Source organism: Exophiala spinifera, assembly GCF_000836115.1.
Source record: "Exophiala spinifera strain CBS 89968 unplaced genomic scaffold supercont1.5, whole genome shotgun sequence".
Classification (NCBI taxonomy): domain Eukaryota; kingdom Fungi; phylum Ascomycota; class Eurotiomycetes; order Chaetothyriales; family Herpotrichiellaceae; genus Exophiala; species Exophiala spinifera.
Window position 1 is genome coordinate 60,361 of NW_015622517.1, and position 15,919 is coordinate 76,279.

General features: G+C 51.6%; 7 protein-coding genes across 7 annotated transcripts; 5 read left to right on the forward strand and 2 right to left on the reverse strand.

The window, feature by feature from the left end:
• Nucleotides 1-165: 165 nt before the first annotated feature.
• PV08_06607 (uncharacterized protein) lies at nucleotides 166-2,568 on the reverse strand (the record flags this gene model as incomplete). The annotated part of the gene is made up of 3 exons (XM_016380941.1): nucleotides 166-460; nucleotides 509-2,347; nucleotides 2,408-2,568. 3 exons carry the CDS (start codon nucleotides 2,566-2,568, stop codon nucleotides 166-168), a joined length of 2,295 nt encoding a protein of 764 aa, XP_016234043.1.
• A 1,397-nt stretch (nucleotides 2,569-3,965) lies between these two features.
• Nucleotides 3,966-4,379, forward strand: PV08_06608 (uncharacterized protein; the record flags this gene model as incomplete). Its single annotated transcript, XM_016380942.1, has 1 exon — nucleotides 3,966-4,379. The coding sequence occupies one exon, from the start codon at nucleotides 3,966-3,968 to the stop codon at nucleotides 4,377-4,379; it is 414 nt and encodes a 137-aa protein (XP_016234044.1).
• Nucleotides 4,380-4,559: 180 nt separating this feature from the next.
• Nucleotides 4,560-6,062, reverse strand: PV08_06609 (uncharacterized protein; the record flags this gene model as incomplete). The annotated part of the gene is made up of 1 exon (XM_016380943.1): nucleotides 4,560-6,062. The coding sequence occupies one exon, from the start codon at nucleotides 6,060-6,062 to the stop codon at nucleotides 4,560-4,562; it is 1,503 nt and encodes a 500-aa protein (XP_016234045.1).
• Nucleotides 6,063-6,359: 297 nt separating this feature from the next.
• Nucleotides 6,360-8,888, forward strand: PV08_06610 (uncharacterized protein; the record flags this gene model as incomplete). The annotated part of the gene is made up of 1 exon (XM_016380944.1): nucleotides 6,360-8,888. The coding sequence occupies one exon, from the start codon at nucleotides 6,360-6,362 to the stop codon at nucleotides 8,886-8,888; it is 2,529 nt and encodes an 842-aa protein (XP_016234046.1).
• Nucleotides 8,889-9,319: 431 nt separating this feature from the next.
• Nucleotides 9,320-9,927, forward strand: PV08_06611 (ribosomal protein S18; the record flags this gene model as incomplete). Its single annotated transcript, XM_016380945.1, has 3 exons — nucleotides 9,320-9,398; nucleotides 9,456-9,682; nucleotides 9,733-9,927. 3 exons carry the CDS (start codon nucleotides 9,320-9,322, stop codon nucleotides 9,925-9,927), a joined length of 501 nt encoding a protein of 166 aa, XP_016234047.1.
• A 604-nt stretch (nucleotides 9,928-10,531) lies between these two features.
• PV08_06612 (uncharacterized protein) lies at nucleotides 10,532-12,463 on the forward strand (the record flags this gene model as incomplete). The annotated part of the gene is made up of 2 exons (XM_016380946.1): nucleotides 10,532-10,547; nucleotides 10,599-12,463. The coding sequence occupies 2 exons, from the start codon at nucleotides 10,532-10,534 to the stop codon at nucleotides 12,461-12,463; spliced, it is 1,881 nt and encodes a 626-aa protein (XP_016234048.1).
• A 521-nt stretch (nucleotides 12,464-12,984) lies between these two features.
• PV08_06613 (uncharacterized protein) lies at nucleotides 12,985-14,395 on the forward strand (the record flags this gene model as incomplete). Its single annotated transcript, XM_016380947.1, has 2 exons — nucleotides 12,985-13,210; nucleotides 13,278-14,395. The coding sequence occupies 2 exons, from the start codon at nucleotides 12,985-12,987 to the stop codon at nucleotides 14,393-14,395; spliced, it is 1,344 nt and encodes a 447-aa protein (XP_016234049.1).
• Nucleotides 14,396-15,919: the final 1,524 nt, after the last annotated feature.

Here is a 15,919-nt window from a genome sequence, read left to right on the forward strand (position 1 = left end):
GATAACAATCTATTTCCTGATGAGCCATACAGAGTCCGATTTCTCTTACATCACATTACATCGAGAGCCTGGTCTTGGATAGTACCTCATTCGGAGGGCAGATTGACACAGACCCCTTTAAATCGATAACAGCCTTTGACAAGGATGACTGGAGCGCAAAAAGATTCATTCGTATGGTGGCTTGAAAATGAGCCAGTCGGATTCCGGATTTGGGATGACAAAAGCCGGTGTAGCTCGATATGACAGTTGCTGGGGTTGTGCCCCCGCATTGTTTCCAATCGGAGATATCATTCCAGAGGGATCGAAACCATTCCCAGTAATCGTATTTAGTCGTGGATAGTTGAAGAAGTCGAATATTTCGAGATATTCCATCTCGTTTTGTGACGCGTTATGTGTCGTGGGCGCATCCAAGACAGAACGCGGCCGTTGTAAGATCAAAAGGTTGAGCTCATAAGCAGTCCTGCTTGTGTTAGTGGACATGTGCAATTCCAGTCCTGGCAGATCTTACCTTCTCATTGCCGTGAATGTCCTGCCTGCGCCACTACTGCCTTCTTGCAGCACGTCATTCAATATTCTTGCATAGTCTCGTGCCACCTGCCAATGCTGGCCCATTTGATCGAGTGTAGAAATGAAGAACCCGATCTTGGCATCAACTTCACATTCCATGGTAGCTGCATGAACAAGCAAGAGTCGAGCCGAAACCCACAATGCAAAGGCAAAGGGGTGCCCTAGAAGGGCGAGCATGCCGGTGTTGAGGACGTCTTGCGCAATCTCTCTCAAGCTCTCCACCGCTCCAAGGCATCGTTGTATGGCATGGTAAGATGGCGTGAAAACTGGGGACTTGACTGTCGGATATGCCGCAGATGAATGGAGGCGAATAACTGACGTGACGAATGCTGCATGAAGCATGATCCAGTTCGAGATCCGACTCCCGGGATCCGAATGACATAGTTGAGAGATTTTTCCATATTCACCGGGCAGATTTTGGAGCCAGTTGTTCAGCTCGCCATCAAGCGCCCGATATGTCTCGCGCCATCGTTGAATGTCGGAATGCCTCGTGATATCAAGTGGCTGGTGCAGGAAGCGGTGAATGCGGCTAAGAATCCCCAAGACCTCGCAATGGTATGAGAAGCTGCCTAAGTTCTCGGGTCTGTTGACCAGCATCTCTCCTACTGCTCCTCGTCTGTACCATCGTGTCTCCACTGGCTCGTTACGCGAAAAGAGGTCATAACGGCAGGGCAGGCATCGATCCATCTCCCTTTCATCAAGTGTGAACGCATCTTCAGTGGCGACAGTGGCGTACCTATCAAGCACAAACGCCATCCAGCACAAGCGCCGACGTTCCTCGCTCTCGATCCAGTTTTTTGGCTTGGAGGCTTGCAGGAGTGTCGCAGAAGGATACGTCGTCGACTCCAGGTACGCGCTTTTTTCTTCGTCCAAGCCGAGCTGCGCAATGTTCCGAGTTATCAAGGCCAAAAGGTTCCAGCCCTGTTGGCCGTTTGAGGTTCCGAGAACGTCAACAGCAAGGATGATCAATGCTTGCAAAGCTCTCACGTTCGGGTGATCCAGAGCATATAGCATGATCTTCTGGCGTGAGATTTCATAAAACTGTGATCGTGATTCGGCTGTAAGGCGTGGGTCCTTCGAAAACCGTAGACTTGTGGCGACGACGGCGTGTTCGAGTACTCGGTCAGATTCATCCATCGACTGCGAACCAAAGAATGCGTCAAATGTGTTCTTGCGGTCGAGAATGGGCGACCAAGGATTAACGTGTTTGAAGTACAAGTCTACCAAGGTATACAACAGATCATACGGGGGAAGCTCGGATTCTGATGCTGACGCTGCCGGCGTGGATGTTGGGAACCAGGACGTCGAAGCGGCACGATCGCTTTGAGATACGCTGTCCTGCATCCCCGGGTCAACAACCGAGCGAATGGACATGGCATCCTGTGGTCGAGGGTATTGCATCCGTTCATAGGCGTTCGAAGGAGCCCACCGTGGATCAGAACCGGGAGTATCTTGAGATACTATGCTGGCATTCGACGGACGAGGCTCATTTGGTGCGCCTGCTGGATATTGTATTGGCTGGGAGGTCATGCGCACTGAACCAGGTCGATTTTGAGACAGATCGCCATGCTCGGTAATGTGTTCTTCAAGCCGCCGTCCCATGTGCTGGAGCAGAGCTTCGAGGCGGTGAATTTTCTCCTCGAGCTCGCGACCATAGCCAACACGCAGACCGGGCTTTTGCCTTTCTTTGTAGACACATACTCGATTGTTGCGTGCACACCAGCCACATGCCGGCTCGACACGGTCGCATTTGACCTTTCTGGTTTTACAGAGCTCACAACTGTGAAAGGAGTCGCGCTGTCAATCAGATGTCGTGACGAAAAGGGCCTGATGGACTTACGATATTTTCAGCGATCTTTTGCGTTTCTTGCTCGCTTTGCCATCGGCCGGAGTCCCGCTTACGGTATCGTTGTCATTCTCGTCCTCGCTTGCCGAAACCGACGACGCTCTCTCTTCAGAGGCGCGAGCGGGGGAAGTCTGGTCAGGATTGAACGCCGCCATGCGCGCGCACCTAGCTGCTTGCTATGGTATAGCCAAACTCCATAAACTATGCGCGTCAAGTCGAACGGCCCTGTGGATTTATCCACGGGTACTCCGTATGTGCCGAAAATACATGATACTCGTAAGAAGAGGAGAAACTTCCGGGAAAAAGAGACCGAGGTCGGGCTTTGAGGGTCAATTTTGAGTCCATGGAAAGACCCCACATGGTGATCAAGACAATTTTTCGCCCGCATTTTGCCCCAGCCTCACTAACTTAGGCTTCTCCTCTGGCGGGTGGCGAAGATGAAAGACCTTGGATGGCTCAGTGGGCTGTTCTTGAGTTTCCCCTCGAGTGAAATCTGGGGTCACCATCGAGGGTGGTTTTTCAGACGAGTGCACTCTCCTGGTGGAACGGACTAACTAATTTCCTGGGTTACAGCCACTCAGCCTCTGGCAGAGTCGAGTACGAGTACCTATTGTCAATTGGCACCCATCAAATCCAAGATCAAGGGGGCGTGGCGACTCTGGAGTAATCATCATCACGTCAAGGAATGTTCCTTCATCACCACCATCGGGTAGACTTTGCCAATAAGCAAGCCCGAGGAGGCAGAAGTGCCTCATGTACAGTAGGTACCTGTAAGTACAGGGTAGCATACCCAAGGTGTCGCCTAGACATCCAACGGACTAACTAATATAATAGAGTAACCAAGTTAGCCTTGCTAGCCTTTGCCCCCATAGGCCACCAACTAACTTAACTACCTGAGTTAGGCTCTAGGCCCTTAGAGCGTCAGTAAGACGCCGGACCAAACTACTGTAATAGCCTAATGAGCCCTCACTTAGGTAACTGAAGCTCTATCTCCTACACTGATCTACTGTAACTCAGGTACCCTAATGAGTCCCCCATCAACTCAAATATTATACACCTTTTAGGCGCAACACCAAGATAAGTACCTTAGGCGACCACACAGACGCGCACAGCTACTATGAGTTGTCTCAGGCCAGCAGGCCCCTAACAAGGACGCAACAAGGTAGCTATTTGGTTGAGTCTATTGTGTGTCCAGAGAGTAAGTGGGATCTCTGAAATGCCTTCTTAAGAGAGTGTCTCCTCCGATCCAAATCCCAAGGCATGTTGATTTTGACGAGATACTAACTTAGGTGTACTCCGTACGGAGTACCGCTTCGTGCTGACTCTTGAACAGGCCCTGATAAACACCAAGCGGCCATCTCCATCTCTCTTCCACGGTGGCTGATACGACTACGCCAACCCCACGTCCTCCATCGGCGCTCTGAAGTAATCGATTCACCGCGGTATGAGGGCAAAGGCGTACTTGTACAAAGAGGCCTCTTCTCTCTTTCTCTTTCCCCTTTTTATCTCGCTCTTTTGATATAGTCCTCGACAACGTATCAGCGATCCGACAATGTCTTCCAAGTCCCAGCTGATCAACCCGCCTTTCGTCCACGCACCACGTCCAACATATACACATGTCCAGACCACGCCCATCTCTTCAACGAGCACGCTGATTACTATCGCCGGCCAAATCGGCGTGGACGCCAAGTCAGGAGCAATACCACCGACGTTCGCCGAGCAGGTTGAAGTGGCGCTGGAGAACCTGAGAAAGTGTCTGGAGTCGGTTGGCGCGACGCCTGCAGACATTATCAAGACCACGCATTTCGTCGTGAATCTCGACTACAAGGACACCTCCAGAGCCGAAGCATATGTCAAATTCATCGGCGATCATCGTCCACCGAGCACCTTGCTAGGTGTCGAGAAGCTAGCCGCGCCAGAGATACTCTATGAAGTCGAGGCCATGGCTATTGCCCACCAAGAGTGAAGCCAGCGGGAGAGAAGCTCAGCATGTTGCCACCGTTGGGACATTCCCGACTCCGTACTGGCATTATTATCCTCAGCCTTGTAACCAATGTAGCTCCATAGAAACTCCAGAAACCGAAAAACACACACATACACATACAGGACCGGTCATCCCCCATCATGAATTGCCTAGGCGGTCTGATTACTGTTCTGCATCGGCAGCATTCTCCATTTTCGACTTCTTGTCGTTTGGTCCATCTTGAGCCTCGTCAACAAACTCGACCTTGCGTTTCTTCATCGGTCCTGAATCAGGGATGTCGGCTGTGGCAACCGGAGTGGACGCGGCAGATCCTAGACCACTCGCTCCCCCATTTTCCAGCGAGCTCTTGGGCTTCTTTCTCTTCACGAGTCCGCTTAGGTCGTTTGCCGTCTCAGATACTTGGGCAAGCTTTTCTTTCTTTTCCTGCTCTGTTGCGCCGCTGCCCATGATACTGCCTAGAATACCGGAGAGCTGTTCCTTCGCATCCGTCTCCTCCTTGACATTGACAGGAGGCTTGCGGAGCTCGGCAAGTCGCACTTCCATCTCACCAATCATATCCTGCACGTCTTCGACTTGGGCCATGACCTTGTCCTTCTGTGGCCCAGCTTCCAATGCTTCCAAAGCTGTTGTTTCTTTCGATACCCGAAGTTTGCAAGAATCAATGGCTTTCTCCTGCTGTGCAATAGCCTCGTTTCGAATGTCCCAGTCGATCTGGAGCTCGCCCGTCGGGTTTCCCTCTGCATCTCGTTGTTGTGTCTGTGAGCTGAACTCAAGTGCCAGGCTGAGCTTGTAGTGGCATTCGGCCAGGATGCTAGACTCTGGTGGTTCCAATTCTTCCCGCAATGCGAGACAATGCTTGAGGTCGATCACCGCCGTCGAGTATTTCTCGCCCTCGAGAGAGACTTCTGATTGTAGATCATAGATGTCGGCGACGCTGTGCTTGAGTTTCCTAACTTCGGGTGTGAGGTCTATCGATGCCACATATTTGCCCTTTTCCGATTCTTCGAGCACATGTTCTTGAGTCTGGTCTAGCTTTTTGAGGTACAGAACCCGGGCGAGGTCCAGCATTTCGTAGGCAATTGCGAAGTCATCATCCTCCTCATCTTCCGCTTCCTGGTCCTGATCCGCTTCCTCTTCATCTGATTCATCCCAGTTCTCATCATCACCGCTGATCTGGAAAAAAGGTTTGTCCGAGGTGGATAGAGCCGTCTTGACATCCGGTTCTGGAATAACATCACTTACATGAGGGAGCGCGTCCTCTTCTGCGACGGCTGCCAATTTCGAACTCTCCCCATTCGTCCTGTTGGTCGCGGTGGGTTTTCTCTTCTTGGAGCCTGTTCTACCCTTAGGTTGGGACAGCTGTGCCGACGCCGCGGTGCCACCCAAAACCGAGCTGGTTTGTTGTCCAAGGAAGAAAAGACATTTTCCATATGAATAAAGCAGATCCGCGTTCTCTAGAGCCATTTCTCCATTGAGTTCAGCCTGTAGTTCTGTTGCCTGCGAATACAGTTCGGCCGCTTCTGAGAAGTGTTTAACGGCATATTCGGCGGTCGCTTTGGCCGTGAGCTCTGCGAGTCGCTCCTGAGGTGGCAGAGTTGAAGCCTCGTCAGTTGGAGAAGATACTGCCGCGTTCTCGTTCTCTTTCTCAGCCTCACGGGCAGACATGTTCACCGGTGCTGTAAAAGCGGTTGCAGCGCAAGGAGTACAGGTAGTATTGAGACAATGGATGTGGATGGTTGATGGAAAGATGGGAGTCGTACGCGATGATGCGACAACGAGGAAATGCAAAGTCATGGCCTGCGCTCGCTTGGACTAACGTCGCAATTCTCCAAAACTTCTCCGACGCGTCGCCGTCGCGCTTTGACGCGTCAACCAAAAACCACTTTACACTCTGTGTGCAGTGAGATTCCGCAGATCCAACAATTGGCGGTTCTCTGACTGCCAAACTATTGTCTGAGGACAATGGAGGAACCTGTATCGACACCTAGATTGCCAGCACAAGCCCTCAAGCCAACTACAACAGGCTCAAAGGACCAACTCTTATCCTCTTCTCCTGGCTTCGGAACTCCTGCATATCCAGTCAAGAGTCGACCGCCGACACTTAGACAACCTTTCGCGGCACAGTTGAACACAGCTAGCACGCATAATGTCCCCACGGTGCTTCCCATACTATTACCACCGCAGACGCTGCGATCGGTCGCCTTCAGAACCCTCACGAAGAAACATAACCTGACACTCACATCCTCTGGGTTGGGCCTTTTGTCGACGTTTATTGGCAAGTTCTGCGGCAGTGGATGGCGGGAAGAGGGTCTAGCTGAGCGTGTCCTTGACGAGATTGCGAAAACATGGAAGAGGAATGGCGGAGGTTTGATCATCGAAGATGGTCCAGACAAGAAGCTGTCTAACATTCTCAAAACCTTGGAACCATGCATGTCCGGCGGCCGACTCGACACAGGGAAGCTATCACGGACGAACAGTTCTGGAGCGACGCCGACCCTGCCTCGGTCCGGTTCACTTGTAGACCGGCCTGATGTGAGCAGAGAGGACAGTCAAGCCAGTCTTGGTATTTCAGGACTGAACGTGGAAGAATCGGATCCGCAACCAGAAGAAGGCCAACGACTTGATGTACGAACATACCTCAAAGTCATATCTGCATTTGAGCAGCCGAGGCTCGTCTACTCAACCACCAAGAAAACGTTAGAGACTGCTCCAGGCACACCTTCTCTGCTCCCACCGATACAGCACAAAACAGCTATGTTCCGAAACCGATACCACTTGGTCCACCAGCGCCTCATGCGCAACGAGTCGTTCCAGGCCCCGTCATTTACCACGTCGACCAGACCGCCCAGTCTCCTTCACTCTGGAAGCAGCGCTGCCACGCTTCAGCAAGCATACAAAATTACCCCTATCTCAAACCTTTTGGGTCGTTCTGGCTCATCCCATCTCCTCCTCGGCATGCTGGTGTACTCTGCAGCTGGTGATGTTGCATTGACAGATCTTTCCGGCAGTGTCACCCTGGATTTGTCCATGGCCCGCCCTGTTCCAGCAGATGGTGCTTGGTTCTGTCCGGGAATGATCGTCCTCGTCGAAGGAACCTATGAAGAGGATGGCTCTCATGGCTCGAATCTCGGCACGGCCGCCGGCGTAGGCGGTCAAATTAAAGGACGTTTTGTTACTGAGACCATGGCGGGACCACCTGCTGAAAGACGCAGCCTTACCATCGGCTCTTCGAACAGTTCGGAACCTGACAAAATCAACATACATACCAGCGTCGGGGCTAGCTTCGGCTGGATCGACTTCTTGGGGGTCGGCAGCGAGAAAGGGATAGGGGCTCAGATGCGACGACTACAAAGACGACTGTACAACCCATCTGGTCCTTCCACCTCACATATAGCGGAATCATCAGGCGACAATGCAAATCGAGACGAAGACACAGAACAACATCTACCACGTACGAAGATAGCTATCTTGGCGGAGTGCACGCTGGACAGTCCCCGTGTTCTTGAGGCCATTCGCGCAATTCTTTCGACGTACAACTCATCAGCCACTGATACGAACGACCTCCCTCTGAGCGTGGTCCTGATGGGAAATTTTGTCTCTACTGCAAGTATGGCGGGCGGAACCAAGGGTGGAAGTGTGGAATATAAAGAGGCTTTCGACGCACTAGCTTCAGTCATGGCGGAGTTTCCCTTTCTCTTGGGAAACACAACGTTCGTATTTGTACCCGGCGATAACGATCCGTGGGCAAGTTCTTTCTCTGGCGGTGGTGCATGTGCGCTACCCCGTCTGGGGGTACCAGAAGTCTTCACCAGTCGGATCCGCAGAGTGATCGCCGGTGCGAATTCTGAACGAAAGGACAAAAGCAATATGGCGGGTGACGCAGTCTGGTCTAGTAACCCTGCTAGGTTGAGTTTGTTTGGCCCATTGGACGAAATTGTTCTCTTTAGAGATGATATTACTGGTCGATTAAGAAGGAATGCTGTCACATTGGCAAACCCCCATGGTGAAGAAGACGGGGATGACGATGCTGTTCCGGTAGGAGAGCGTGCTCAAGGTTATGAGGACGACGTCGCTACAGGCATGAGCAATACCCTCGACAAGCGTGTACACGAAGCGACCTCTCACATTCCCGGTCCTGTGGAGAAGAGGTCCCATGCAAACACTGCACACTCGACGCATGCTGCGCGTAAACTGATCAAGACCGTGCTTGATCAGTCTCATCTCGCGCCATTCGCACACTCAATTCGCCCTGTTTTCTGGGATCATGCCGGTGCTTTGTCATTGTATCCACTTCCAACAGCACTGGTGCTTGCAGACGCCGAAATGCCTGGTTTCGCAATAACCTACGAAGGTTGCCATGTCATGAATCCAGGACGCATTGTGGACGAATTAGGCATGAGTCGAGCAAGTTCTAGGGGGAGTGGAGTTGGGAGGTGGATTGAATTTGATGTGCAGAAGCAGAAGGGAGAGATGAGGGAGGTTAGATTCTAAGGTATGGACAACCAGGGGTAAACAAACTTGAGCCATGTGAAGCGGATTTATGTGAGATGACTAGGATGTGGTTGACCCTCGTGTGGGAGAGCCCTTAATGATGATAATGCCGACTAAACCCAAATGGATCGACGAATCCGTGCCCAGTGGCAATTGTAACTATGCACACAAATGCTTTAATCTCAGCTTGTCAGCTTGTCTATGTTGTGAAGATTGTGTGGTCCTGTCTCATGCGAAGGAGAAACACGAGTGAGGTGAGCGAGCACCAATAGAGCAGCGCCTCTTTTTCTCCTAAAACGGGTCGTCTGAAGTCATTTATCTCTTGCCGTTTTGCTGCGAACCAGATTATGCAAAGCCACACCAACCTGGAATCTTAATGCACTCCCAGTGCACATACTTCAACCAGGAGTGTTGAACAGGTAGAGAGCATCATGTCTCTGCGGCTGAGTTCTAGCTTGGGCCTTCAACTACGCGTGGCCAGCTCACAGCCACTGCGGGCCGCCATCACCCGTAAGACTCCTTTGCCAATTGCTAGCACACATCCCTCGATTTGCTAACTTGACTCAGAGGTTCCTGTCCGAAATGCAGCGCGGCTCGCAGTTCGCAGCAAAGATGAACAGAAAGCGCAGGAGAACCAAGCCTTGTCGAGACAAATGACGCGGACATGGAAAGTCGGCGATGTCTACGCTCCTCACGATCTCAGCGGCGCCGAAGCTCGAAAATGGAAGCAACGAACGCGGCCTACGACTGACGTTTTCGACGCCTTGTCTGTGAATCCCTTGAGTCTGTACAAGGTTCGTGGACCGCCATGGATCTGCAATCCCGTTAACTCACACTGACACAGAACTTTTCAATAATGTCCGAATACATGACCGAGATGGGCCGCATTCGACACTCCAGCTCCACCGGCTTGCGACCAGTCAACCAAAGAAAAATCGCAAAGGCCATCCGACGAGCAATATCCCTAGGCTTAATGCCGTCGGTTCACAGACATCCTGAAATCTTGAAGGCTCAGTTACAAAAGCGAAGAGTCGGTTAATACAGCTATCTGGTACGATAGGAATATACCAATTCAACAACCAAAGCGCCCCAATAGTGGTCTACACAATGGAACGAGGCCGAAGTGACCTGCGAGCCATTGCTGGAGCTGGGGCTGAGGACACAAGTGCGATGAAGCGCAGTCAGCATGGCAAGGTCTGGCGGGGCCTCGTAGACTGTGTCCAGGAGCAGTTGAGTATCTGATCTTGCGACCCGAGGCACGGTATATTGAGATCAGACGCGAACATATGTATCATACCTGTAACTATCCGGACGCGCAGAGTATCTGCGCATTTGACCAAAAGCGTGTGTGCTCTGGAGCCCCTCCCTGTGTGTAGAATTAGCGATGCAGAGTTAAACGACTATGTCAACGAGGTTCATGACTACCTAGCTGTCTAAGGCAGATTTCGTAGAAGAAATCGCGGTGCTTGCGGCTGTAACCTGTGAAGGTACTTTTTTGTGTGCCTGACGTTTCTGGTCTTATTTGGGAAGTGCCCGCTCTCCGCCCCGACAGCCTTGTCAGCACATTGAACAACGTTCCACCTTTCGCCTGCTTCCTCTTCCTCAGACACAAACTGTGACTTGACTTTCCTAGATGCGGCAAAATGTCGATTGCAGCTGGTCAGTATTTCCCCCTCAGGTACTCATAGCACCCGGACTAATTCAGCCAAGATGGCATATACGCCGCCTTGCCTACGACGACCAGAGGGCAACCCACCCCGCTGTCCGCAGACTCAAAGGGCGAACGAATAGCCTACGCCTCAAATAAGTCAATATTCCTGAGGTCGATCGATAATCCCGCCATATCTACTCAGTATACGCAACACACAGCTTCAACTACTGTTGCCAGATTTGCGCCGTCCGGCTTCTACTGCGCTTCAGGCGATGCTTCGGGAATCGTCAGAGTATGGGACTGTTCACCTAATGGTTCAGGAGCCACAAAAGGGGAATATGCCATCATTGCTGGAAGGATCAATGATCTTGCGTGGGATGGGGACAGTCAACGTATAATAGCTGTTGGCGATGGGAAACAACGTTACGGACATTGTGTGACTGCCGATTCGGGCAATACGGTAGGAGAAATCAGTGGGCACTCTGCGCAGGTCAACGCGGTCAGCATCCGACAGCAACGGCCGTTGAGAGCAGCAACAGGTGGCGACGACAAGAATTTGGTTTTTTATCATGGAGCACCGTTCAAATTCAACGACATCCCAGGCAGAGGTAATCATACTAACTTCATCTACGGGGTCGCTTTCTCACCAGACGGAAGTCATCTGGTCAGCGTGGGTGGTGATAAGAAGATCTATTTGTACGATGGCAAGACGGGAGAGGTCAAAACAGAGATCGTCGATAGCTCAGACGGCCACAAGGGCAGCATCTTCGGCGTTTCATGGTCCAAGGACTCGAAGAATTTCGTCACCTGCTCAGGCGACCGTACCGTCAAGACTTGGGATGTGGAGGCTGGGAGAGTTACACAAACATGGACCTTCGGCGACGGCGTTGCTATTCCAGATCAGCAGGTTGGTGTGGTATGGCCTCCAGGAAGGGCAGATGGCTTGATCATCTCCCTATCGCTCAGCGGAGATCTCAACTACCTGAACACAAGTTCGAATAAACCGACAAAGGTTCTGTCCGGGCACCAGAAGAACATCACAGCACTCACCTCTTTAGGCGACACTGGAGGTGAAACCTTGTGGACGGGAAGTTACGAAGGTCGTCTCTGTGCCTGGGAGCCTGCGAACGGGACCGCGGAAACTATCGAAGGTGATGGGCATACCAATATTATATCTGGGCTTGCAGCAACATCCACTGGCAAGCACCCTCAGGTTTTCTCAGTAGGCTGGGACGACTCGCTCAGGACTGTCGATGCTGGCGCAAAGACCTTTACTGGGAAGGCAACCCCGCTGTCTTCCCAACCGAAGGCCTTGACCTGCACGTCGGACTCTCTGGTCGTTGTTGCTCAACTTGAAAGCGTCATTGTGTACCGAGACGGCGAAGAAGACGGAGAACTTCCACTCAAGTCAACACCAACATCCCTCTCATCCTCAGGAAGTACCGTCGCCATCGGTTCGGAGGACTCAAGCTTGCGGCTGTTCTCTGTAACACCTGGAAAGGCACCAAAACAGACCGCGGTCGTGGAAAAAGTCTCGGCCACTCCTTTAACGGCCATATCGTTCTCTCAAGATGGTTCCATGGTCGCTGCAGGCACAGCAGCTGGCAAGATCTATGTTTATAAGATCAGCAGCGGAGTTACAGGTCTAGTGACAGGCACGGCAAGCCTTGATCTTGTGACAGACCGTTGGAGTGCTCACACTGGAAAAATAACAAGTATCGCGTGGAATCCAGAAGGCACCGGAGCTGTTTCAGGGAGCCTGGACACCAATATATTCGCTTGGAGCCTCAAAGAGCCAGGGAAACGAGTAAAGGAGACCAATGCTCACAAGGAGGGGGTGAATGGTCTTGTTTGGCTGGGTGATACAGTTTACAGCACTGGCGCCGATGCAACAGTGAAGAAATGGAAGGTCAAGATAGCTTAGAAATGACCTGCGGCATAGTGGACGCTGTAGGTTAGAAGGAATTTATGGTCATGAGGTTTCATGAATGAAGTGAAGTATTCTTTGCGGATGAGAGCAGAACCATATGCCGATGAATGCTAGATGCGGGTTGATAAAGTCTGCCATCTTTGTCCTCTTGGTGTGAACCAAGGTGTGTATAAGACTGACTACCAGAATTTCCTGATCACAGAGATTTCCTCTGGTCAGTGGATGTTGTTCGTCGTGCCAGGGAAAGTTGTAACCATGAAGAAGAAATGTGATCTGTGTTGTAGGTGGAATATTCGAGAGACTCCACATTCTGTCAACTGCGACGCCATTTCGACCGCCATCGCTGCCTCTTCATCTCGACGACCACCGCGAGACCCAACGCCGATTCCTCCAAACACTATGAGCGCATAATCTTGAGCATCGTCCCTCCTTCTGGATGCGCCGAACCTCGTCCTGCGTCGCGCACCGAAAGCGCTCGCCGTAAATTCCTCCCTGACACAGTCCCCAACTCGGCCATGGCATCATTCGACGAGACATTCAATCCAGCAGCGCTCACACGATCTGACACTGTCACTTCCACAGCGGCCAACACGAAAGCGCCACCTGGGTCTGCATCCAAGTCCTCGAAAACATCTCAAAGTTACCCTCGAGTCGATCTTGAACCCCTCTACGCCGAACTCAAGTCGTTAATAGGACATAACTGGGAGACATATTACGATGCGCTGACAAGATTCATACGAGGTATGCGAGCGAACAGATTTTCGACTGCTATTTCAGTTCGAACCACAGTGCTGACCTCTTATAATAGGCGAACTTAATGCCCGCGAGTTTGGTGATCTATGCGACGCCTTCATATACGCTTCTCCTCAGACCGAACATGCACATAATTCACTCATTCTCGCCGTGCTATGCAACGCGTCTCGCGATCCGCCAGAACCAGGGCTTGCAGCATGGGTCAGCGCTTCTACCGACAAGTCCGCGCTCGCCGCTGCGAACAAGCCTGCGATCACGAGCGATGTTGGCGAGCAACGTCTAAAGAGCGAGGTCATGTCTCTCCCGGCCAGAGACCGGAGGCGACTCAAGGCTGCTACGAATGACAAGGAGGAGGAGGCGGCGTCTGCAGCTGCCAACCGAAATCAGTACGAAGAGTCCTACATGACAGGCCGAATCAGAGCTCCTGAGAATATTTCCGCCAGCGGGACTGTGGCGGGTGGTATCACCAAGACAAATTGGGAAATGGAGATACGGAAACGGTACATGCAGCCACTGTTTGCGGAGACGCTGGAATTTCCGGACGCAAATACGATACATGCTCGCATCGTCCCACTGTGTTACGAAGAGGGTGTCGCAAACGGATGCAGTCTTCAGTGTGCCGAGTATGTGGCCATATCGGCGGAAAACTACATCAAGAGTATGATTGGCGAGGTCTTTGACCGGGTTCGGAGCAATGGCCCACGTTATGACGAGAACAGTGCCAGCGGTGGTATTTTGACTTCCCGCTACAAAAGAGCAATTGCGCGGGAAGAGGCAGAAGTCAAGATGGGCAAGTTGTCGAAGACAAGGGACGATGACTTATTACCTTGCGAGGCAGCTGCTGCATACTCGAGACGTCCTATCGGGATGTCAGATTTGCAACTTGCGCGAGCTACGGGGCCGATTCCATGGAATCAGATGCCTTTGGTGGATTGGACAATTGGAAATGCAAGCGCGGGATACGACTACGAGGAATGGCATGCCAGGAAGCAGGAGATGTCAAACAAGAGTGGTATGGAAAATGGACATATAACCGGTCACAAGATTGAAAGCCTTGATGATAGCGTGGACGTGGATGGCGTTAATGACAATTACGGATGGGAGGGTGCCGGCGACGACGAGCGCACCGGACTACAGAACGTGCTTGCGGACTGCCTATCAGCTGGTGGTTAGAGGTTGGTCCGTACGGGACAAAGTGATATTGCAGAGAGAGCATGCAGCATTTGCGGAGGGTGGCTTCCGACCTTGCGAATGATCCGAGTTTTGATCTACAGCCCTTGGGGTCTCATCTTCTCGCGACCCTTTCGACAATGATTGACATGGGCAAATGTGAACTGGGCATCAATATGAAGTCGACTTTGACGACCACAACTGGACTGCAAACTCAATGAGGCATGGGCATGGAGGCGAAGCAACATGACTTGAAGAAGCATGGCCCTGCGACGGCCACCAGGTACATCAGAGGATGCCTTCAGGAGCGACGGGCACAGGTTCGGAAGCAACTCAGGTCTCGGCCTGATCGTCGGTCCGTATTCTATGAACTACGCCCCGTGTACAACCATTGGCCTAGAACTGAGATACGCGGAGAGGAGAACACCTACAGAGACGACCACAACATCGAATCAAAGTCTCCATGCCGCTCAAATGGAACGAAGCAGGTACCAAGAGCCTCCCAGAATCAGTACAGCAAGCCAAGATCTACCAACGAACACTAAAAGGGGGTCGACTGTCACTTTGACATCTCCTAGCTCGATCCTCAGTCCACGTCGACTTTTAAAACATCGCGCGCTCACCTTTCACACTCACTCTCTCTGAACTGTTACCGGCTCTGCTTCGACGATCATTTTTCTTCTTGAAGCCGGACAGAGACTCTTGTTCCTGCGCCCAAACAGAGTTTCAATATTCTTGGAGCCTTGCAAGCATGTTGCGTCGTGCCCTCATCTCGACTTTCTCCACGTCCTGGAACATGTCTCTCCGGTGCGAAAACTTGGGCCGTCTCCAGGAGCATTGTCGACAGGGGTAGCCCCCTGAACACGCAATACAATTGTGAGACTTAAAATGACTACCAAAAGCGTGCAACTGTTTCCATTGAACAGTCAAGGACAAGCATTTGCCGACAAAGCCGTCTGGTGAGAAAGCGACCCCGTAGATGAAGTTCGTATGGTTCATGTTTGCTCCACTCGTGTCCTTTCTTCCTTCTTCCCAGAGACGGCCATAACAATGTGTCGATTCATTAGCAGTGTGTTGTTGTTCCAGTCTTTGTGACTATCCCCGCGTCTTTCCGTGTAGGCGCGTTACAAAGCAATTCGAAAACCTCTCTCTTGTGGAAAAATGTTTCAGGGTCAATGAAAGCTATTCAAGTCCGGTATGCCCCTCCCATCTACTCCTAGCTAGCAGAGTAATGTCTAGGTAACACAAACACCTCTTCGGCGCGGCAACATGATCAAGGAGAACCTTGTGGGACTCAAAGGGAATTTTTCATTGCGGGTGAGTTCACTTGTCTCTATCGCTTTCAACAGAGAAATTCATGACAACCAGCAGAGCCGGTCGAGAGTGAAAAAGCAACTACACTCATGTATGAGGTGGATGCTCTCAGGTGGATATTCTCAAAGGGCTGCTATGTTTCACTTGCATTCCACAACGCACGGTTTTGGCTCATGAATGAGCCGAATACTCTCAAGGGCATATATGTTTCAC